Genomic DNA, 25,530 nt, shown 5'->3' with positions numbered 1-25,530 from the left:
AAATAAAATTTCTATATTGTACATGTCAGTAAGCTATCCCAGACCCGGACAAACACAAAAGTCTGTAAGAACTCCTGGCTGTCTTCAATGGACACACTATCTACCGGATGTGCCTGGGGGATAGAGTTGCAGTAGTGGAAAGTTCAACTTCGGTGGATATAGTGCGAGAGGCATACAGTACAGTAAAGCCAAGTCTGAGGAGGTGGGAAAGAGTTTTGATAGTTAGTAGAGAAAGCTTTGGTGGTGGTGTGCTTATGTGAGATCCACGTGGTCGGCAGTTTGAAACCACTGACAGGTCCTCTGGGTTTTCTACTCCGGTAAACTGTTACAGTCTCAGAAACCCAGAAAGGAGTCACTGTGAGTCAGCACTGATTTGATGGCAGAGTGCCTGGTAGCTTTGAACTATTGATCTTGCAGTTAGCAGCCCACTGCATAACCACTACACTACCAGGCCTCCTTATCAAGAATACAAGGGGGACTTTAAAAAGTTGATGTAAAAATTTCATTGTTCCATGAACTTTTTAAAGTTCCTTTGTATACTGCTGAACCTAAGTTACATCACCAAACAGGGAAATGTGACTTGGTCTCTTCTCACAGATGCATGTACCATTTGTGTCAGATCTTTAAGAGCAAGCTGGGGCATATTCTTTGAGGAACATAGGGCAAAATGAAAGTGCCAAGATTCTTGGCTTCTCCATCAGTTCTCTTTGTAACAAGACTCCTGTCACCGGCACTCAGGTAAATGTGGACAAGCAGGAATCGGACGAGGTCAAGTAGGAGCAGCAGAGCTGGGGGTGGTGACGTGTATCTGTGGGGTTCAGGTATAGTTAATATATTCTCAGCTTCTGTTTCTGAGTGAATAGTTTTGATAATTTCTGTTCCTTTAAGAAGAAATGAATGGTCAGACTGAAAAATGAAGCCAGACTTAAATCACAGAGAAAAACATCACACAGCTGATGGGTTGATCTGACTTTAGTAAAGCCCACGATTTTAATGAGTCACTATACTGATTAATACTGATTACTGGGTTTGGGGCTTGCACTGATCTGTTATTATACAGTGTACTCTCTTTGCCTACATTTACATTTTCAGAACAGACGTTTGCTATTTAATGACCTTAGAAAGAAGCAAAGAGCAAAGTTGGCGATTGAAATTCAAGCTACATATAGCAGCTTGTGTTGTAAGTTAGAATATATTCAGCATCCATCTCTTATTTGCCTTACAAATAATCAAATAGTTTCTGCTATATACTGACCAGCAATCAGGTGATCAACAGTAGAGTATCCAGAAGAGATCCCGAGTTAGCTCGCCTATCCTTTCCAGTGATGAGTTTGCCATCACTCTGAGGTTTCGTCACATGGAACATGCGTAATAATTCACATGTATCTCGCCGCTAGACGGGATTATGCATCAGAGCCATTTCCCAACTTTGGTGGTGGAAGTCATTAGCTGTACCTAGGCTTCAGCTCTGAATAAATTACAGTATCACAAATACCTTATATACTCGAGTATAAGCCAATGCACCAAATTTTACCACAGAAACTGCATAAAAATGTGCTGAAAAACTCAGATTATGCATGAGTATATATGGTACCTTATGTATTTAACTAGGGAGTGGAGAGGGAGGGGGAAAGTGGATTGAAAGAAAAGCATAATTTTCATAAGTTTTTAATTTTTCCTTTTTGTACTAAGTATGTTTACTTCTGTTATTCTTTCCTTAAATTTTAAAATAATTCTTAATTTATATATTTCTACATTGACTTTTACTTCTACCCACATTTACCAGTATCTCCTTCCTGCTCTTCCAAGTAGTGTAATCAAAATTGCTTTAAACCAGTTGTTTTGTTTTTTTTTTGAAAAGGAATACATCATAATTCTGGTACAGATTTTACTGGTATAAAGACTGTATAGCACACAATTTAAGAATGATAATAAAACATTCATCGTTCAGTTTTGCAATTTCATATACCCAATTGATTCTCACAGAATACCCTCACTGAGTTTTCCCCACACTCCTGTTTCATAGCAAACCTATGATTACAACGAAAAAAAAAAGTTATTTCCCACATGAATGTAATGATGGAAATTTTCATTTATGTTAATGAATAAGACAAAGTGAAACAATGAAGATGTGTGCAACTTTCTTACCTAATTAAACAACATATTCAGAATACTGGAAGGATATGAAATTTCCTTAGGACTTTTTCTTTTGCTACTTACACTAAAACCAAACCCCCTGCATTGAGTCAATTCTGATTTATCTAGACGGAATCTTTATGGGAACAGGTAGTCTCACCTCTTTCCAGAGAAGAGGCTGTTGAGTTTGAATCACTGACCCACAGCCTACCTCACAGTACCACTATTAAATGCTATTTTTTCCCATCACTTGGGCAAATCGACAACAAGTCAAGGCCTGATCTGTTGTGTTTACCCACTTCTGTGGCATGACTACGCTCACTAGGGGAACTTCAATCTGCCCGGGTGATACGCTGAGCAGAGAGCTGAGAGAGAGGTACGCAGGAGCAGCCTTCGTACAGTACTGTGCGTGCCCCAGCCCCAGCCGCTACAGCAGCGACACTGATTACCATGCAGAAAACAAAAACGCTCCTTTCCCGTGTTTAATGTCACTTGTTTCACTGTAAGTGTATATAACTTTTAGTAATGATTGTATAACAGCTGGTTTACAAATTCCTACAAACGTAACCCTTGGCCTCATGAATTGCCTTAAGGTCCCTGATATTTACAGAAATTCCCACTTACATAGGATTTCAAGTTTCTAATACTGAAATTACACATAAATATTTAATTACTAGAATAATGACAGTGACAAGACAGTTTAATCTCAACCAATCACTGATTTCCCCCTTTATTACAACTTGTGCCAACATGGATTTTTTAAAAAGACACTTTCAAATTCTAGTATCTAGTCACGAATAAACCTTAAAAAAATTACATGGCAAGTTTGAAACCAATCATTTATTAAATGATAGCACACCCCATGTTCAAGTACATGGTTAAAGTGGCTTTAAATGAAGTTTCAAAGGTTTCCAAATAATATGGTTAGCTTTTAGTGGATATTTTAAGAAAACAAACCACAGGTAAGAGCTGGAAACACAGGGAATCCAAGACAGATAACCTCCTCAGGACCAATAATGAGAGTAGCTATCATCAAGAGGAGAAGGTAGGGGGAGAAACGGGAAACAAATCCCAATAATCAACATACAACTCCCTCCCAGGGGGATGGACAACAGAAAAGTGGGTGAAGGGAGACAGCTGTCAGTGTAAGACATGAAAAAAGAATTATCAAGGGTTCATAAGGGAGAGAGGGTAGGAGAGGGGGAGGAAATGCACTGACACCAAGGGCTCAAGTAGAAAGAAAATGTTTCCAAAATGGTGTTGGCAACATAATGGATGAATAGCTGGATTGTGATAAGAGCCTCCAATAGGGCCAGAAAATGATCCCTGAACTAACTATAAGCTTTTCTCTTGTGAACTGTTTTGTTCTGTTCTTTGTCAGTGGTTTGTTTTTGTTGTATTGTTGCCTGGTTGTATACTGTTGCTTTGTTTTCCTCTGTCTTGTTTTCCTGCATGTTAGTGTCTCCACAGGTCTGTCTGAATAGGACAGGCTGGATGAACTATCTGGAGGAAAAACAACAGATCGACAGTTCCGGGGGGACTTGGGGTGGGGGGGTAAGGGGGGTAAGGAAGTGGTGTTAACAAACCCAGGGACAAGGGAAAAACATGGGACCCCAAATGGTAGAGAAGGGGGAGTGGCAGGCCTGGTGGGAAATGATCAAGGGTAAGGTTGCTTAGAGAAGAGGTATACTCTAGCCCAGGTGGCGATGAAGCATGGTAGTAGGGCAGGAGGAAAGTCAAGGGAGATGGAGGAAAGAGCTAGGAGTCAAAGGGCATTCATGGAGGTCTAGACAAAGACATGTACATGCAAATATATACAGGAGGATGGGGAAATAGATCTGTGTGTCCATATTTATAGGTCAAGTATTAAGGTGGCGGAAGGACCTTGGGCCTCTACTCAAACACTCCCTCAATGCATGAATACCTTCTTTTATTAAATTGGAACTCTATGATGCTCACTCTCCCGACACAACGGCTGGAGCCAAAGTGGGTGAACAAGTAAATGTGGTGAAGAAAGCTGATGGTGCCCGGCTATCAAAAGAGATAGTGACTGGGGTCTTAAAGGCTTGAAGATAAACAAGCGGCCATCTAGCTCAGAAGCAACAAAGTCCACATGGAAGAACACACCAGCCTGTGTGATCGAGGGGTCCCAAAGGGATCAGTTACCAGGCATCAAAGAACAAAAAATCATATCATTGACTGCACACCTCCATGATAGGATCGCTGAAGACAAATTGGTGCATAAGCAAATGTGGTGAAGAAAGCTGATGGTGCCCGGCTATCAAAAGAGATAGTGTCTGGGGTCTTAAAGGCTTGAAGGTGAACAAGCGGCCATCTAGCTCAGAAGCAAAAAAGCCCACATGGAAGAAGCACACTGCCCAGTGCGATCACGAGGTGCCAAGGGACCAGGTATAAGGCATCATGCAAAAAAAACAACGATATAAGTGTGTGTATGTATGTGTACATATGTGTATATGTATATATATATACCATATTAAATGAAGGGGGAAGTGCAGAGTGGAGACCCAAGGCCCAAGTGTCGGCCAATGGAGATCCCCTCATAGAGGGTTTTAGGAGAGGAGATGGGTTAATTAGGGTGCGAGGTAGTACCGATGAAGAACACAGCTTTCCCCCAGATCCTGGATGCTTCCTCCCCCCAACTACCATGATCCGAATTCTACCTTGCAGGCCTGGATAGGACAGAGACTGTACACTGGTACATATGAGGGCTGGAGGTACAGGGAATCCAGGGTGGATGATACCTTCAGGACCAAGGGTGTGAGGGACGATGCTGGGAGAGTGGAGGGTGAGTGGGTTGGAAAGGGGGAACTGATTACAAGGATCCACATGTGACCTCTTCCCTGGGAGAGGGACAGCAGAGAAGGGGGGAAGGGAGACTCCGGATAGGGCAAGATATGACAAAATAACGATGTATAAATTACCAAGGGCACATGAGGGAGGGGGGAAAGGGGAGGGAGGGGAAAAAAAAAAGAGGACCTGATGCAAGGGGCTTAAGTGGAGAGCAAATGCCTTGAGAATGATTGGGGCAGGGAATGTATGGATGTGCTTTATACAATTGATGTATGTATATTTATGGATGGTGATAAGAGTTGTATGAGTCCCTAATAAAATGTAAAAAAAAGAAAAGAGGAGAAAAAAATGATTAGGGCAAAGACTGTACAGATGTGCTTTATACAATTGATATATGTATATGTATGAACTGTGATAAGAATTGTAATAGCCCCTAATAAATTGTTAAAATTAAAAAAAATTATCTTTAAAAATATTAAAATAAAATAAAAAAGGATGATGTTTAAAAGAAGATATAATCTCACTATAAAAAAAGTGAACTAAAAAAGGATATAGCCATTTTTAGGGAGATGAAGGAGGTATTACTTCAAACTTAGATCAGAGCAAGTGTTACTGTCACTTCATACTTCAATTTTATTTTTACAAAATAGAACAGAAACCACCATGTATTATCTAAGGCAATTTTTATTTATGCTCCCAGCTAAACAGAATGATACCCTTGGATAGGGGAGTCCAAAATTAAACCATCTGTATTTCTCAAACTACTTAACTCTTCTTTTCCATAAAGAAACAAAATTGACCTTTGTAATATTAACAAAAACCCAACAAAACACTTATCAATGAAATAAAGTTCAGACACACATGCTCATACATTCTCTCTCTCTCAAACCTATCATGCTGTTCTTGAACCTTTGAAGGATATCAGCTGGCCAGGAGAAAAACAGACTGACAGAGCTGGCTGTCTGGTGGCCAGGGGTGCATGGAGGTGCGGGGTTCCACTACCCCCAACCCCAAGTATTTGAAAATGTCCTTTAAATGACCTACAGAAGATAAGATTAACCACCCCCTACCTTGTTATTCCACTTTCTATCTCACAGAAGAGCTCACTGTCAGAAGAGCTCAGAATATGGGTGGGGGTATAGTGCCTTTCTTTTTTTCTTAATATGAAAAAGAAAATTATGTCTACCGAACATTTTACATAGCTGGTGGGTCTACATAACTCGTAAGCATCTTCATGTGATGCAAGTCACATGAGCCTAGGTGTTAGCCCCTCCCACCCCCTGAACAAAGGAAGCAGCCTTAAAAGAAAGTTAAAAAGAAAAAGAAAATCATTTGCTCCAGGTCACAAAGTGCTCAAGTGACAGAATTTTAATGATTCCAAAAACCAGGATTCTGTATTTATTTAAAATTTTATACGAACAATATAATAGTCTTAAAATGAGATTCGTTGTTTTTTTTGGGGGGAGAGAGAAAGTATTTGACCTCTCCTTCTCTCTTTAAAACATGTTGCTTTCAAATCTGTAGGAACACTGTTTTAAGAATAAGATGTGACTGTGTGTTTATTGTTGTTGCTTCTTGGGTGGTGTGGTTGCAGGCTTCTGGCTGAAACTACAGTTCACGTATGGCACAGCCCCAGCATGACATATCTGAACATGTTCTATGGTTTGACAGGGGAATTGCCAAGGTTTTGAAAAACTTAAAAAACTTGTGCAAGACCATGATAGCGGTAGACAAATATAATTATTTTAAATCTTAGATAGTAAACTTAAAAGATTTCTCCACTGCAATGATACTTGCAACTAGAAACACAGTGCTATAAAAATATTGTTCAATTTAACTAGTTAATCTTCCTAAGGGACCTAACAATATGATTTTACCATTGTGGACTCCTCATAGAGACACAATTAGAATTATTTTTGATAGCTTGTGCACCCCACAGTAGAGAGATGAAGGGCGACAGAGATGGACAATGAGAGAAGGAACCACATGGCTAAAGGTTTTGCTGATACAATGCTGCTGGAAGAACCAGTAAATCAACACTGATTTTCAGAGTGGGCTGTTAGAAAGTGTGCCGTCTGTGCCGTACATAAGTTCTCAGAAGATGGAACTGTATTCGTCAAACTGCTGAATAAACAGTATGTGCATAAAAATGGACAAGGAAATGATGACAGTATGCTAACAGGTAGCTAAGATTTTATGATAACACAGAGACAGGCAAAGATTCAGGGTCAGATATAACTATAAAGACAGGGAACTATCATTTTTCTTAGACCAGCTTCTTCTGAGTATTATATAAAAGGTAGACTCAAGAAATATGAAATCTAAAGGCATGCAGTCAAAGACAAATTACAAGAGATAATCTCTTTGGCCCAGAAGGAAAACAGGTCACAGATACTTCAAGAGCATACACTCGCCCTCAGCACTGAAGACACTGTTTGTACTTGCCTAATGAAGATTGTGTGTGTGTGTGTGTGTGTGTGTGTGTTGGGAGGTGGGGGGGATCACAAAGTCAAGTATGTTTTTTAAAATATTTTTTCTGAAATTTTTTCTGTAGGCAAAAATATCAAAGAGAGGTAGAAAATGATCTCAGAAAAAAGAAGACCCCAGGAAGAAAACTGTCATGTTCTGTGTTTCCACTTCACAGAAGAATCCTAACTAGAGGGTAGCGTCTCTCAGAGCTCTTGTCATTCAGGACAGGAAATTCTGATTGGGTGGTGTGGCCAGTGGAGCTCCAGACTTCAACTACTATGCTGACGAGTTGAAATAGTTAAATGGGTGCGGTTCACTCCCTTCCTTCTGGTTTCCATTTCTAACAGGGCCCTCCTTTAAAACCGATGGCAGCTGCCACTTCCTGGGTAAGCTCTGGAAAGGCCATGGTGGGGTGGGGGTGGGGTAGGGGACTCAGTGGGCCTCTAATTTAGTTTTACTAGATGAAATGTTACATCACTCTGGCTCACCTCAGTCTCCTCTGTCTCTAGGGAATGGCAGAATTTCAAATAACGTCTGTCTATTTATAAACCCCGGCAAGTGATACTTGCATTCATCTTGGACTGTGACATCATTTCCTCATCAATAATTTAGGAATAAGAAATGGATTAAAGGAACTCAGAAGGGACTTCTCACAGAGGGAAAAATAGAAACCAACTCCATGGTACAAAATATTAATTCAGTCTTCTTACCCTGCTCTTTGATCTGGCGGATTTGCTTCACAGTTTCTTTTAAGATTGCACATTTGTCAGGTTTGAAGTTGAAATTGTCTATATCATTAAAATTTGCAAAAATCAGCTCTGCAAGTTCTTCTATATATTTATTTTCCTGTTCACGATTACGTTTCTCAGTGCTCCTTTTGGGGCTACAAAGAAAGAAACACATCTTTATTACACATTTGAACAAACGCTATTATAAAAGAAAAAGGTACGTAAACTTTAAACAAGCTCTACTCCAAAGACAGCACATAAAATTCACTTATGTAATAAAATTCACTTATGTAGAGGCATACACTGGGGGAGAGCAATTGCTTTACACGTTTCATATTTTTCTTTAAGTGAGCTTACTCTGGTTGGTAACTATGTATCTACTTGGGCGCTCATTGAAATGCTCAGTGGTTAGCGTTTCCCGTTGTACTCTAGACGCTTCCCGATAGCAAGGACCACCACTACTGCACTTATTCTGCCGTGGGCTCAAGTAGGAATCCTACTTATTGTTGAATCAATGAAGGTTGGTTTTGGACAGGTTAGGCAGATTACCTATATAATTTTTAAAAATTCAAAAAGAGCGGGGAGGGAGGGAGGGGGAAAAAAAGAGGACCTGATGCAAAGGGCTTAAGTGGAGAGCAAATGCTTTGAAAATGATTAGGGCAAAGAATGTACACATGTGCTTCACACAATTGATGTATGTATATGTATGGATTGCGATAAGAGTTGTATGAGCCCCTAATAAAATGTTTAAAATTAAAAAAAGAAAAATGAGAAGAAAAAAATTTCAAAAAGAAGAAAGAGACATCAACCTAACTATACAGGAATAAATAAAAGTCAAGTAATTTTGTCACGGCATAAAAAATAATAAAAACAAAAAGTAATGCAAATAAATCTTTATAATTTCTTAGCTTTCTTTTGAATGTGAGTAATCAAATCACACGTTCTTTTTAGATGAAGCACAAAGCAAAAGTAAACAAAAAACCCAAAGAAAAATAAGTATAGCTAGAAATAAAAGTGAAACTGATCCAAGACATCTATTAACTGCCCACGATGAATGACTCTGAAAATACAAATGGCCCCAGTTCAACAAAAGCCTTAGATGCGTCAAGAGAAGGGAAACCATATCAGATTGGCACAATCACCTCATCTGACTTTGACAGAACGGCCCTCTAAGAGTTCCGTAGGAAAACAGGAGCATGTAATCATTTTCCCAAGAGCATCAGAGGACTTACTAAATGACTTTCAAAACTTTACCGTATTTAAGAAGTGAATATTGTTCACTGTGGACTGGCTTTCAGTTTTCTGTTAAAATATTTTTTAAGAAATCTAGAATTTTTAATAGATTTCTGTCTATGCACAACTATTAGATTGACATTCAGGGTTGAATAAATCTAAGATATAACACAATTTCTTGGCTTTATACTAATTACAAGATTTGCCCACGCTTACCTAATAAGTTACTGGCAGAGTCGGGAACATTTTTCTCTAAGTATCGCCCCCCCCCCCCCCCCCCAGCTTCTACTTTAAGTACAGGGAACGGAGAAGGTGACTAGAATGCTTGGAAGAATCAAGTCCCTCGCGAGGGCCCACGGCACAAGATAATAAATTCATGACAAGTAAGTGAGAGAAAGGGCAGGCAGCCTGGTAACAACGAAGCGGACAGCACCGGAAAAATGCCCACCCACTAGGGCACCAGCATAAACTCCCACTGGAACAGCTTTCAGGTTTTTTTGTTTTGTTTTTGTTTTTACAAAAACAACACTTCTCCTTCGGGTAAACTCCTGCGTATTAAAGGAAGCCTGATAGGCAGAAGGTCTTGGCTTACCAGGAAGTACCAGGGCAACTAGAAGTAACACAGTGCTGGGGGCTGGGGATTTGGAGAGTGCAGGCTTAATAAGCTTGTTGGTTTGCTTGGCAGCTAGAAAGGGAGAGGGAATTGAAAATACAGGTTTTTTGTCTTTTCTCCTTCTCAGCATCTCTCGATGACTTTTCCTAGCCATCTCCCCAGTGTTTGCCCATCTAGCTGATCTTTCCCTAGCCATCCTCCCCAGTGTTGGCCCATCTAGCTGATCTTTCCCTAGCCATCCTCCCCAGTGTTTGCCCATCTAGCTGATTTTTTCATTTGGCCATTCACGAAAAAGTTGCAGCTTTTATGCAACTTTTAGGATAATTTATAGGATTTAATGAATCAATACTTAAAAGTATCTTTTAACCTTTGCTTTCTATTTGTCTTACTCCCAGTTAACAACTGCTACTAGTTCTCAAAATCATCTAAACCCAGTATCTTATTGTGTTCTTTTAAAAAAAAAAAAGTTCTTTTCTTCCCCCCCCTTTTTAACCAATAGTTGTGATCCAAATGAGGTTAAGTCAACAAGTATTGCTACAAAATAATAGAAACCTTTATTAAACAAAGACAGCAAAATGTGCAGCTACTGTTTCTGGGCATACCCTGCTTTCTCGGTCTGCACCCTTATGAGCATGGGTGTTTCCATCGATAATCCTTCCTCCGAGAAGTTTGCACTTCCCATTTCCAGCATGTCCGTAAGGGACTCAAGGCATTCTTTAAAATACCCCTTTGAGTTTTGGGAACAAAGAGAAGTCTGAGTCTAAAGGGGCAAAATCAGCCTGTAGTGTGGATGGGATAATGTTTCCCAACAAAACACTCATCCGACAGTCCTCTGAGAATGAGCAGGCAGCAGGTGCATTGGTTGATGCAAAAAATTCCTCAGTGCAACTTTCCTGGCCTTTTCTACAATGCAGTTTTCAATTTTCTTAAAAGTTCTTCCCAAGATGTCCCCATGATTAGTCTGTATCCAAGGAGGCCTGGTGGCATACTGGTTCTGCGTTGGGCCTCTAAACCCCAAGGTCGGTGGTTCGAAATCACCAGATGCTCCAAGGAGGTTTCCACTCCTATGAAACATACAGGGGGTAGGCAGTTCTACCCTGTCCTATAGGGTCAATATGAGTTGGCATTGACTCAGTGGCAAAGAGCTTGAGTTTTGGTTTGAGAAAATCTATCAAGATTACTTCATGGGAATCTGCCCCCAAAATAAACAAGCAATCAATCCAATTTCCATAACCTGAGCTGACATCTCCGACTCGAATTTATCTGGCTCAGTAGATCCCCTTGGAAGCCACTGTCTTGATTAGACTCTTTGGAGGAAGGCCCCCTAGGGAGACTAGCTGTATCAGAGAGAGAGCTTGTGATCACAGAGACAAGTTGAAATACATTGTTTGTAACAAATCCGCAGCTTCAAGGAACTGGAACCCTGGGAGCAATGCTCTTTGACTTATCCGTGTATCATTTTCTAAACGTTGTCTTTTCTCTGTAATAATACTCTTCGAAATATTTTCCGTGCCATCATAATGTAATATTTTTTCATATCTGTGTCGCGATCTCGTGCGTGACAATGCACTTGTTCTATTGTAAGTGATACTGTGACGACAACCATGCATTCATAGTTCTACGAGGCACTGCTAAATGACTCTGTTTGGAAGTTATGACAATGTACAGTTTGACTCTTGTGTGATCAAATTTTAAATTATTTGTTCAAAAGTGATCATCCTTGTCTTCAACTCAAAAGCAAGTTGTTTTAAAATTACATGTCTTGCTTATTTAAAAAAAAATAAGGTAAATAAAATTAAAACTCAGTCTAAAATCAACATTATATCATTTTACTACTGGATCTTGTTGTATTTATAACATGCTGTGATCTAACTGGGTGTTAAAACTAGTTTAGTCATGGCTAAAATAGTGACATCAGAACAGACAGGTATTTGTACAATGTGGGTGCTTCTAGAATGAAGTCTAGGAATGGGAGACTTATAAAGGGCAGAGAAATGCCCTTCTTGGAGCCTGACGTGCAAGCAAGGAACAAAGTGGGTGGTAGGCCACCGTATTTGAGTCCGACCCAGCTGTTACCAACCCTGTTGACCAAGAGTTGGTTGCTATGCAATGCACAAGCTGCCCTTGTTTTGTAAGAGGGAGTTTAGGTTTCTGGCAGGGTGTTGACTTATAATTGTCCCCATTCTGGTTTGCCTTCTTGGCCATGCATGAACCAAGAAGGATTGGTCCAAAGTCCTGGATTTAGCAGAGGAAAAATGTTAAAAAGTAGAGTAAGTTGTTTTTAAGAATCAAAGGTTGTGTTTGAAAAAAATATACATTTTCCCTTGTAAAGAATAACAAAATTCATAACAATAGCATATTCAAAATATACGTTAAACATTTTTTCATACTTAAAGGTTTAACTGTTAAGGAGAAAACCCAAACATATTATTTGAATCAGGAGTAAAAATCAATGCTGAGACATCTAAGAAGCACCCAAGTGGCATTCCTGGGCAACTGATTCCTCTTCTCAGCACGAGTCTAACCTGGGTCCAAGCTGGTCCGGACATTCCTTGCGCTTCCGTGTCTCTGCCCTGGACGGGTCAGAGGTATTTTCTCCCATCCCACTCATCTTGAACACATATCAGCAACTAAAAACAACACAAAAAAGAAAACATGAAAGGAGCTGAAAATAATTTGTTCAATTCATTCATCAACAATAAGACTTAAATTTTGACCGCTATAATTCACATATTATTTTGATGTATAAATTCTAATGACAAAATTGAATTTTAAAAATTACCTTAGTTACTTAACTAAAAGGCTAAGTGAATGCGAAGGTTAATATTTAAAATCTAGGTAATCCTACTGCTTTGGATCCATACCCTCTAACCGGGAGTTATATTTCAGGAGGACCATGAAGTATAATCTGCTAGCCCCTGCTTCATGCCACCAGTCTCCAGTTTCAGGAACACTTCTGCACCATGTGGAAATCCCAGGTGTTGTAAGCAGCTCCTCCCAGGCTCTAATTTGGGTTGGCCAATGTGAAGCCTGTGCTGTAAGCATATGAATGAGAGCCCGCCCATGAAGATGCAGTGCCACTTTACTGCCCTAAATGTTTCCAAGTCCAGCCCTATGGATTTGAGACCCTTCTGCTGTCTCTAGTTCTTCCACACAAGACCTCTTAGGCAATGCCCCTGGGTGAAGGATCCTCCTGCCTCCCAGCCCTCCCTCAGTGACTTCTTCTGCAGGACACTTACCCAGTGCACACAGGTGGCTTCCTCTCTCCCACCCTGCCACACCTGCCATCCCCTAAGCTGACGGTAGCTGCTATCACTGCAGGTCTTAAGATGCACCCAAGAAACAGGAAGAACTTTTCTGATGCTGACCAGGAAGATCATGACTGGCGTCTGCTTGCAGTATAACAATAAGAGGACATATAATCAGAGAATAAGCAAGCTCTACTGCCCACCATTAGCAGAATCTAAAGGACACTGAAGAAAGCAGAGAACAAGAGAGTAAACTAATAGCAGTTCTAAAAGACTAACAAAGATCTTGAAAAAAATGGATGCTTGTTAGGAAAAATGTAAAAAGCAGCCCCAGAAGATTATGTCAACATTTCAAAGTCTCTGAGTTTCAATTCTGCTATTCTCCCTTCCTGTCATGTAGGCTGCAACAATGACCTTCTCTCTTCCCTCCCTCTTTAAATTGAGAAGTTTCTCTGCCTTTTCCAATTACGAAAACCAGATTGAAGGTCGAGTCAGAAGACCAAGGGCTTGGAGAAGACGCCAGAAAGCAAGAGATCCATCGAGAGCAAGGACTGAGAAGGTGGGTCGTGGAGAACACCACCTGCAACAGAGCGTTGTTGCAGCACAGTCACATACCAGCTGCTCGGCACAGTGTGATCTGGGAGGCTCAGTTTCAGTCACACTGCACACCCTTCTCTGGCTACTGTGTCAGACCGAATGGGCAGAAGAGTTAAATGCAACTTCTAAGAGTCCTGTTTAAGTCTGGAAAGACACACTGTGTCAGCGGAGGAAGGTAGCACCAATTGTGCCTGCCATTCAAGAGGTCGCCAGGGAGGGCAGTGTTGAGGGCCATGTCTGAGCTTCCTGTTGGTAGGAATAGCGTAACCCAGGTCCCAAGGGCCTGCACTGGAACCCCAATTTTGTCCTGATAGGTCTATCTATTTAATTACAACTCACTTCACATTTACTATGAACTAAGCAATCTTCTGATATAAAGGGATCATCTAAAGCAGGCTATGAAGGACGGTATAGCAGAAAAACTAAGGTATTCATGTCTCTTCCACCTGGTTAGCTGTGCGACCTAAAGAAGTGATATTAGGCTTCACGCTTTAAATAAAATGGGGATATAATCATTAGCACTTACATCTGGTTACTGATAGATTAATAAGTAGCAGGACTGTGATAGAGATGCAGTTTACACAACTACTACTCTTAACTGAACGATTACAGTAAAAGACCCCCTCATTCAGTAAGCCATTCATTCCTCCTCTAATTACATAGTCAGCAGTCAAGTGGGAGATGTCGTTAGATCTGGATGGTGTGGCGTGCAGTCAGTTCTTGACTATTTTGGTTTCTTCTAAATGTCACTCAGGGAGTCCTGGGGGCAGAGGGGTTAAGGCTGTCTTCCCTAGTAAAGATTTACAATCTTGGACACCCCAAGGAGCAGCTCTATTCTACCCTCTGGGGTTGTTATACTTTGCAATGGACAGGACAGCAGTGGGTTAAAATGGACTCATTCAACAAAAGCTGCTGGCCTACCACAGAACTAACTACTGTACTACAGTAACCAAGGTGAGGAAGAGTGCTGCTTGCAGGAAGCCAACAAATTAAGAAGGGAAATGCTGAAAGGTACGCAAATGCAAACGATATGCACTCCTGGATACTGTGAGATCTGAGCAGAACGACACTTTGCTGGCTAGGATGGAGGTGGTACTGAGCCGAACCTTGAAGATGGTGTGTGATTCTACATGGTGGGGAGCCAAATCAAAGGACAGAAGTAAAAGCAAAATGCTGAACCCTTCTTAGACCACTAGCATGGATTTTAAATACTTGTCTCTGAACCACAAGTCCTATAGTTTCATCTATGAACATGTAAGGGAAAAAAAAAGTAGAGATTAAATCTAAGTAAATTTCAATATATGACACGGATTTTTAACCCTGGAAGCCGCTTTTTACAGTAGAAATACATAAGAGTTTTCTTGAAGAAAATGGCTCATACTCGACCCCCTTTGTCCCCGCTGCCAACCCCAGTGCATCACCGCATATATTAAGAAGTATAATGCATCACCAGAACAGTCACACAAAGATTTTCAAGAGACTATTTTAAAAAGTAAGTTTTTCTTAAGGGCATATATATATATCCAGTTTGGGTATTAAACACTAGCATCAATATAATTTACCTCTAAATTATCCAAAACATACTAATAATTTTAACTTTGCCTGAAGATGGTACTTGTGTATCTCAATGAAGGAACCTGAAGGAGATAGAAGGAAACAAGGAGCTAGCACTTTGTGGCTTAAATGCACTTAAAATCATTTGAACAGATTGTTTATATTTCACTTGTACCTATTCAAGGCTGCTTACAAACCACTCTATTTGTAGCTTTAAATCACCATTAATTTCCTTGAAGTAAGTTATTTAAGTCCTACGCTCTCCCTTTATTATTATGTTATGGTAACTTAAATATATTTCCTCATGTTTGTTTCCTTATTTTTCTGTCTTCCCAGTATGTCCTTTTTTCTGAGAAATATTCTTGGCTACGCATCTGCAGTACACATTTCCAATCAGCCTCTAAACCTTCAAAGAAAAAGGCAAGGGGAAAAAAGAAGGGAGGAGGGGGTGGGCTATGGAAATTTGCAAGTTAAGGGAAATTAAACAAATCCATGAGAGCCAAAATATGATGATGACGAGGATACCCCATGTGAATTTCGAGAACATCTCAAAATTAGAACGGACTTATTGAACAAACAACAGAAGACCTGATCAGTTGCAGAATGACAAGAGCAGTATCAAAACAAAACAAACAAACAAACAAAACCCCAGTATAATAAAGAAAGCAAAAGGTCATTTAAAAAAGAAAACACATCAAAACGAAAAGACCTAAGTGGAAGTCAGAAGAGCCTGGAACTTGCTCTTGATTACACTGTAGCTAAAGAAAGTAGAAGAAATAATAAAGTAAAAGAGTTGAACAGAAAATTTCAAAGGGTAGTTCTAGAGACAAAGTATTATAATAAAGTATGCAAAGACTTTGAGTTAGAAAACCAAACATGAAGAACACATTAACATATCTTGCATTGAAAGATTACATAGGATCACGGTACCAAAAAGAATGTGGAAATTTTTGAACAATATCATTAATATCACCTGTAAGTAAAAGTTTGCTGAAGATCATTCAATAATGCCGGTAGCAGTACCCACTGACAGATAGCTGTCAGAAATTCAAGCAGGATTCAGAAGAGAAGGTGGCATGAGAGAGAACACCATTGCTGTCTGATGGATCTAGGCTGACAGCAGGTGATACCAGAAAGATGTTTCTTGTTGACGATGACAAAGCATTCAACCGTGTGGATCATAACAAGCTATGGACAGCCCTGAAAAGAATGGGAATTCCAGACCACTTCATTGTGGTCAGATGGAAACTGTACATGGACCAAGAGGCAGTGCTTCTGACAAAAGAAGGGACTACAACGTGGTTTAAAATCAGGAAAGGGTACATCAGGGTTTTACCCTTTCACTGTGCATTTTTAATCTGTATGCTGAGCACGTAATCTGAGAAGAAGAATGAGTCACCAAAATGAGAGTACGGCTCATTCACATCCTGGGATATGCAGATGACACAATCTTGCTTACTGAAATTGAGGAGGACTTAAAGCTCTTATTGATGAAGATCAAGGATGGCAGCTTTCAGTGTGGATTTTAATTACCATATATACTTGAGTATAAGCTGAAGCAAATATCAGCCAAGGCATCGATTTTAGCACAAAAGCTGCATTAAAAAGCTGCATAAAACACAGCTTATACATGAGTATATATGATAAATACAAAGAAAACCCAAACCCTCTCAAAAAGACACCCCCCCAAAAAATGATGAGAAACAGACAAGAATTTGAAATTGTCTAAGATTCTTTCTTGCTTGCATCACAGTCAATGCTCATGGAAGCAGCAGTCAAGAGATCAAATGACATGTTGCATTAGGTAAATCTGCTGAACAAGACCTCTAAAGTATTGAAAAGCAAAAATCTTATTTGAGGACTAAGTTATGCCTGACCCAAGCCATGCTATTTTCAATTGCCTCATATGCATGTGAAAGCTGGACATTAAATAAGAACTGAATAAGAATTAATACATTGAAATTCTAGTGCTGGCGAAGATTACTGAAAGAACCATGATCTTCCAAAAGGAGAAACAAATCTGTCTTACTGAAGTACAAGCAGAATGCTCCTTGGAAGCAAGGACGGTGAGACTTCATCTCACAGGCTTTGCACCTCAAGAGCCTAGTCCATGCAAAAGGACATCGCGTTGGGTAAAGGGCCTCAACAGGATGTGCAACAATGGGCTCAAACACAGCAACCGTGAAAGTGGCACGGTACCGAGCTGTGTTTCGTTCTGTTGTACACAGGGTCGCTATGGGTCAGAACCAACTCAATAGAAACTAACAAGAAAGAACAGATCAACCAAGGCAGGGATACTCAAACAGGGGGCCAGTTCACTGTCCTTCAGACCCGTTGGAGGGCTGGACTATAGTTAAAAAAAAAAACCAAAAAACTATGAACAAATTCCTACTCACACTGCATATATCTTATTTTGAAGTTAAAAAACAGGGCAAAAACACTCGGCCGGCAAGATAAATGTCCTCAGCGGGCCGCATGTGGCTCGCGGCCATAGTTTGAGGATGCCTCCACCAAGGTATGGAAGCTGAAAGAGAACAAGGTTGCAACTCTGGGCCTTTGCCTCCACCCTCACCGAGTGGTGAGCAAGGTAGCGCTTCCACATCAAAATGAGGCGCTGACACCCAGGTACTCAGGACACCTGGGTGTCTCAGCCTACAGATGTTTAAGTCGGTCAGATGTTGTCTGAATAGACGTTAGGCAACACATGCCGGTATACAGATAGAGGAAAATCAACTAAAATAAAATGAATTACATACCTAGGTAAGTGTAATGGGCTTTTGCAAAGATAACAGTAAATTTCCAATGAAAAGGCAGACTAATGAAAATACAGCAAGGTAGCACTGGAGGCTTATCAATTCTGTTTTGTTATCAGGTGACATTCCAGTCAGCTCCAACTCTTAGTGATCCCAACAGACTGAATCACTTGCACCGTTCTCACAATCAGTGCTATGCTGGGCTCACTGTTACAGCCATCAGGCCAGTCAAGCTGGTTGAGGGTCTCCTTCTTCACTGCTTCTATACAGCCCCAAATGAACAGTTTCTCAGTTTTTTGCATGTTTTCAACATGCACACCAAATTAAAATTCTTGAGCATTTCACTCTCCCTTCTGAAGCTGTTCAGTGTACATTAAAAACAAAACAAAATTAAAAAAACTGAAGTTGATACAAGTAAATTTGGACAGGATCTGATGGTAATTACAATCATTAAATGCAAGCCAGCTCTTGCCAGATGTTGGGGGTTGTGAACGGACAAGATCAGAAAAGGAGCGCAGTCCTGTCAGTTCTTGTTATCAATACAAAACAATGGTCTCTGCGTCCACTGTGACGGTACATCCTCCCTCACACTCTTTGAGAGCAGCACAGACAACACACAAATTGTACCGTAAGATTTAACTGAAAAGTAAGTTTCATTCTTTACAAAGCAATGAAAGCTTCGGAGTGTTGGGGGCAGTGATGGTGAACAATGTCAGATAAATCCGTAGTGTAGCAACGAAAAACAAAATCAAATGTTGAATCTTAACACGTTTCCAGGATTTGATCTTCTTTCCTGGCATTCATTAATATAGTTTATAAAGTAACAAAGCTGTCGCTTACATTGTAGCCCTATACCACTGAATTTAGTGAATCTCACACAGTTCATATAAGCAGGAATGTGCATTTTATCCTTTATCCGTATAGGCCATCTTCCAAACCCAACCTGTTAAGCTATCAGATTTATTAGATGATGAACAAATCCAGTTCAAGAATAAATACGGGTGATACTGTTACTGAAATCCAAACATCAGATCTCTATCGTTTGCTACAAGCTGTATTTTGAAAAGTTAGGCCTTCTCTGAAATTCTTTACTTTGAAAACAGATTTACAACGAAAGTTGCCAAGTTGGAATTGCCATCCAAAGAGCTGCTTAAACGACTCATCTTGTCAACGCCTACGCGAGGAGGGCCTGCCCCGATAAATCATCTCATTCTTGATAACGACACCAGAAAGGCTTCCAGTTTACGAGGGCTTCCGGGCTCTCTGTGGACTGTCCAAGCAAGAGGCACATGGAATATGCTGTGCCGCTTGTAGACGGATTCTTCACAAACTTTGAAAGGACCCCCCCCCCCCAATACTCAAATAATATGAAAAGTGTACAAACATCTTCTCTTAAATACTTTTCCATTTTTATCTACTAAAGTGTGGAAGGTTAAGCTTTTGCTGCCCAGTAGCCCAACGGAACAGCTCAAACTGTATCCACCAAGTCTTTAGCACCAATGAAAACATTTACTCATTCTAAACTCCAAACAATTTCTCCCTAATAGCATACTGTAGTCTATCAGGGATCCCTTTATTTCCCAAAAGCAAATTTCTGGATCAGACGCTGATAAGCCAGCAAAAACACAGTATCATGTGCTGGAAGAAATAACATGTATTTAAGACGTCGATGCCTGAGAAAGGTAGAGAAAAGAGAGTGGGCCAAACTTGGGAAGTCAGTAAGCTGATACATAAGTAAAGAGACCAAACTGACAAAAGAAGTGACACATGCCTTTTCCAAACAGTGTTTACTAAACAAATTACCCCCAAAAAACATGATTTTGGCACAACCTCAACTTTTGTGAACAGCGAAATAATCTGTGCTTAAACACACAGACTGATGCAAAGACATATTGTTGCATAATACAAACAAGAACCACACATGCAAACAGAATAGATAAAAAACTATGCAGACTTGCAAAGTGCAAGCATTAGAGAATGCAGAAAAATCAAACATTCAATTCCCACTGGCAAAACAAGTCATGCATTTAACACAAAAAGAGCATACTACATTGTATTTCAGAAAGACAGTTACATTAGCTAGTTAGATATTGTGCTACTTTCCCTGATGTTTTATTCCTCTTTTGACTACGTCATAAGGACACTTCTTACTTCATCTTTAATAGCATTGTATTGCTTCCTGGTTTCCAAACAATAACATTTTAATTTGCCTCACAGATTACAATTACTATGCTACATACAGATTCAGATTCATAAAACTGAAGTTGCAAAGATTTGCAAAACTCACTTCATATAAATCCAAGTAATAGACATCTTATTTGGAAGCAAACTCTCAGTTCAACTTCACTAGTTTATAGTAACTTATTGTGTATTTTACTTTTTAAAAAATAAGTCATTTTACTGGAGCGCATACAACTCTTATCCCAATCCATACATACTTCAGTTGAGTAAAGCACCCTTACACATTCATTGCCCTCGTCATTCTCAAAATTCGCCTTCCACTTGGGTTCCTAGGAGTGTATTTTGCTTTTTTAATAACTGTAATATTCCAGACCAAACTACTAAAATTACAATCCACCCAAACCCACTGTCATTGAGTTGATTCCAATTCACAGGGATCCTATAGGATAGAACAGAAATGCTCTTCCAACTTGTAAAGACCTTATAGGAAAGAGCAGAAAGGGCTCCTTAGATTATTTTACTTTTTAAATGGGAGTAGACAGCCTCCTCTTATTCTGATGGGGGAGACTGGGGGGTTTGAACTGCCGACTTTTCAGTTAGTGGCCCAAGACTTATCTCACAGAATCAGAATTCTTCAGCCCCAAACTGTAGAAGTTTACAGTTGGGCACCAAATTAAAGAAAATAACCTGTCCTGCAACTATAGCTACTTTTTTCTGAGTAAAACAGTACCAGCACCTACTGTTCCTTATGTTGCTTTTTAGTCCACAAAACAGTAATTAATAATAGCAAGTAAACAAATGTTTAACCTAAAAATCCCCTCCTCTTCAGCATGCCCAGCTCTTAGATTTACTGTTGTATAATGGCCTTAAAGTGGTAATATTAGACAGTAACTAGAAGACACATTCCATTTTCTGACCGAAAGCCAATAATACTCATGAATTTTTTAGCTGAAAGACAATTCAAGATGCCATTGGAAAGACAGTAATAAACACATTACGCTGCAAATGGGCAGTAGCAGCTTTTTAACACATGCTACAACAATTAAATAAATGACTAAAATTCACGTTCAGTGATTACAAAAATATTTTTCCATAGCGTTTCCACTGCTGCTTCTCTTAAAGAAGCAAAGGTCTCCTTTCAAGTCTTATCTTTGCCAGATACAGAGCAGAATCTGGAAGGAGCAGAGAGCTGTTCTAAACGACCATTTCCAACAAGGGAGGAACATGGAGTCTGCCTGACACCAGTGGCAAAACATGGCCTCTACTTTGTGAATTCTCAGAGTAAGCTCCTTAATATAGCCCCAGCCCCTGGGCTGCTTATATAGCCAACAACGTCACCCAGTGCTAATATGGCCAAAAATAGCAAGTCTAGGTTTTAACAAGGCTTCCGACGAGAAAACACCAGGGGAAGAGGCTGCATGCCTTGCATAATGCAAGCATTTCCCCTCCCTTACAAGCAGGGGGTATTTAATATTCTGAAAACCAGTTTTCACTGAAGGTTTAGCATTCTGGGAAGAAGTTGTAGAACTAAGAACTACAAAGCGGTGCTTGTGTTTGAGTTTCATAACATATCCGGATTAAAATTCAATTATCTTTATTTTGAAAACCATTTCAAATTTATAAGATATGAAACGTACTCCCACCCCCACACCCTGCCCAACTTCCTAATTTATGAAGACAGTTTACTGAAAGGGCAAGGGTGATTTGTATATACAAACTGAATTTGACATTTTAGTTGTTAATAAAACAAAATCTACAATTTCTAATAAATAAATGAGAGGTCTTTCTCATAATATCACGTATATTTTGGCTAACTTTATTAAGCATTTAATATGAGTTAGGCACTTTTACATATTTTATTTTGTGTGTGTGTGTCCTGTTCATATTATACAGACTTGCTTAAACTTTCTCATCTGTTTCCCAAAGTAATTACTCCAATTTATAGACAACAAATGACAGGTCAGCATTCTTATTATTTATTGATCATTTACTATCTGGGCAGGCATTCTCTCAGCATTTTGTCCGATGGTCTCCTTTAGTTCTCATTAACAACCTCATTACAATCACTATTTTGCAAATGAGGAAATTGAGGTAAAGTAACTGGTTCAAAAGCACCAAGTAAGAAAGTTTGAAAGCTAGTAAGTGGATTTTCTAATCCCTATAATTTTTAACTACTGTAATGTAAACAAAGTTTCCCATAATTTAATGGGAGAGAGAAAAGTCTAAGTCCATGTATTTTATAGAAAGTATTATGTTTATTTTATTACATAATATCTCATTTGAAAGTATTAAAAACCGAGGAGGGAGGAGCTAAAATACACCATCACTATAGAAAAAGCCAAACACTTCCTTTGTAAAAGAGATATTATCCTTTAGCTATGACATCAAAAACATGAGTAACAGAGACAAAGTCGAGCTCAGTACAATGAAAAGCTTTAGTGTATAGGATTTTGTTCATCTACCGACTGGGAGATTTTTTTGGGGGGGGGGGGAACACCAGCTATCAGATAAAGGTTTAATTTCGAAGGTCTAAGGGCTTGAAAATACATTTCATCAAAGAAGATATACAAATAGCCAGCAAGTACATGATACTTAATGTAGGTCATTGGTGACCAGGACATACAAATTAAAAATCCAGGGAGGGAGGGGGATGGGGGAAAAAAGGGAAACCCAGCTGATTCCAGGAACCCAAGTGGAAGGTGAATTATGAGAATGACAAGTGCAACGAATGTATAAGGGTGCTTTGCTCAATTGATGTATGTACAGACTGTGATAAGAGCCTTATGAGCCCCAATAAAAAGATTAAAAAAAAAACAAAACTATGTCCAGCAGAAAAAAGAGGAAAAAATTAAAAATCACATCGAGATCCTATTTCAACCCCCCTAGAATGTCTTAATCAGAAAAAAACACAAGGGATAATCAGTGTTTATGAGAATGTGAAGAAACTGGAATTCTCAACAATTGCTAAAGGGACTAAAAGATGGTACAGCCACTGTGTGGTGTTCTTTAAAGAGTTAAAAATAGAATCATCATATGATCCACTGTTAGGTACATATATCCCTCAAAGAAAAGAAAGCAGGAATGCACACAGATGCATGTACACCAATGTGCACAGCAGGGCTACCCATAATAGCCAAAAGGTGGAATACCCATACCATGGGACACTATTCAGTCCTTAAAGGTAAATGCAGTCCTGATGTACATATACTGTGGCATGGACAAATGTTGAAAATTTTATGCTAAGTGAAATAAGTTCATCTCAAAAGATCAAATATTGATGTATTACCTTCCTTGCATGACATTATTTAGAAAGGTGAAGGCTTGGGCACTAATGCTTTATTAGTGGCTACCAGGGATGGGGGAGATGAGGGGAGAGGGTCATTCTTTGCGGAGCACCGAGTTTCTTTCAAGACAGATGAAATGGATAATCATGGTGGTTGCAGATTACAATGAACACATAGTTAATGTCACCGAACTGTTTGAGTAAAAAGGTTAGAGTGACACATAGTTATTGTGTTAAATATACTTTAATCAGAATAAGGATTTTAAAACAACAACATATATACTTTTCAATTGGTTATCTATCTATTTAACAATGTACCAGGCACTACTGCAAGTTCTAGAGGTAGGGCAGTGAATTAAAAGTCCCTGTCTTCCTGAAAGTCACATTCTAGTGCAGAAATAAAATATGCATGAAATAATAAAGCCAGCTTGGTATTTTCTCCGGTACACGAATGTTGAGACTCAGTCAAAATACTGAAAACCTTTTTCTACTATACAATCAAAAGTAGTAATCAGTTAATTTAAAAAGTAAGTTATCAAGGGCAACTGGAAAAACTACTACTTTAATCGTTTCGTTTTAATTTAAAACATAAATATACATTTCAGTGTCAGTCTCCATTGGAGCTTCAGACTGTCTTTCTTATGCAAAGCAAACCTGTAATTGAAACACTATTATTTGCAATTTTTATTTCTTTAAAGTAGAGCTAGAACTTAAACTTATAAGCAAAATAATCTAAGTATAGAATATCTCTAGATTTTTATTATTAAGTATTTTATAAGTATGTTATCCACACCTATTTGGCAGCATTTTCTGTTGAGTTTTTCTAAGCAATCATCTTAACTTTCATAGAATAAACTGTCTTTATAAATGCGTACTTAATCAGTTATATAACATCTAATTAAATTATGTAATTGTAATCCCAAGTACAACTGGCATGAACCAGTTTGGAAACAAAAAGCTGGCTCTTGGTAGGCACACAATGTCACCCCTGTTGGAGAAGTAGGGGGTGCACTGGAGTTTCTTGCCAACCTAGAGGCTGCATCCTTCAGTGATTCAAGGAGGGAATGTAGATTATTTGGTTATTCCACCACAGGTGGTTAAAAAGAAAAATCAGAATTTACACAAAAGCATCAAGAGTGAGGGCAAAGATTACTCAGATCACTCAAGTATTATGGAAGAGCTACGGTGTGATGAACACAGCTTTAGTGATTGAAGACTACAGCAGTGAACAGAAGAGACATTGTCCAAGATGTTGATATTCTAGTGAGGAGAGGAAGAACAGTAAGACAAATATTTACTACATCAGATGGTGATGAGTGCTATTCAAAACAAACAAACAAACAAACAAACTAACAAGGAAGGGTTAGTTTAGAGCAGAATGGAGGGTGAGGGGGTTGAAGTCTTTTTTGTTATTGTAGTCACTAAAAAGAGATTATCCTCCACAGCAATGCCCCATATTGTTTCGTGACTTTAGGTCTGGTTTCCTCACCTGTAAAACTAGAAATACCACATACCTTTATAGGGACTGCATTACTGAATGCATGTTCAGGAAACATTAAATACTGTCTCTATTAAAATTTGCAATGAATAGCATGTACAATATTTATGAAATAATATATAAACAAATAACACATAATGCTGGCGGACTGCAGTCTAATAAAGACAATTAGGTCAGAGATAAAAAGTTGGAAGAAAATGAATGAAAATGTAAGCATTAAGTTAAAAAGTGTTTGAAATGGCTCAATGGGTGAGTTAATTGTTCTATCATTACCACATATGACTTTCATATGAAAGAAAGGGAGAGGGGAGGGAGAGACAGAGAGGTGTGCGAAGGGAGGCTGGACAGAGCGAGAGGGGAGGCAGGGGGGGGGGGGTGGAAGGCAGGGAGGGGAGGAATAAATAAATGTGACCATACTGCTGGAAA

General features: G+C 39.4%; 1 protein-coding gene across 2 annotated transcripts in view; it reads right to left on the bottom strand.

The window, feature by feature from the left end:
* Positions 1–25,530, bottom strand: part of NCOA2 (nuclear receptor coactivator 2) — a 313,783-nt gene that overhangs the window by 98,179 nt on the left and 190,074 nt on the right. For both annotated transcript variants that reach the window (XM_075549589.1, XM_075549588.1), the window contains exons 3-4: positions 12,516–12,620; positions 8,127–8,299 (exon numbers count right to left, since the gene is read on the bottom strand). In XM_075549589.1, coding sequence (XP_075405704.1) covers positions 8,127–8,299; positions 12,516–12,601 — 259 coding nt within the window. In that variant the 5' untranslated portion in view covers positions 12,602–12,620. The remainder of the gene's footprint in view (positions 1–8,126; positions 8,300–12,515; positions 12,621–25,530) is intronic.

The sequence above is a fragment of the Tenrec ecaudatus genome, chromosome 5, assembly GCF_050624435.1.
Source record: "Tenrec ecaudatus isolate mTenEca1 chromosome 5, mTenEca1.hap1, whole genome shotgun sequence".
NCBI lineage: Eukaryota > Metazoa > Chordata > Mammalia > Afrosoricida > Tenrecidae > Tenrec > Tenrec ecaudatus.
This window is presented reverse-complemented; position numbering and strand designations above follow the sequence as displayed.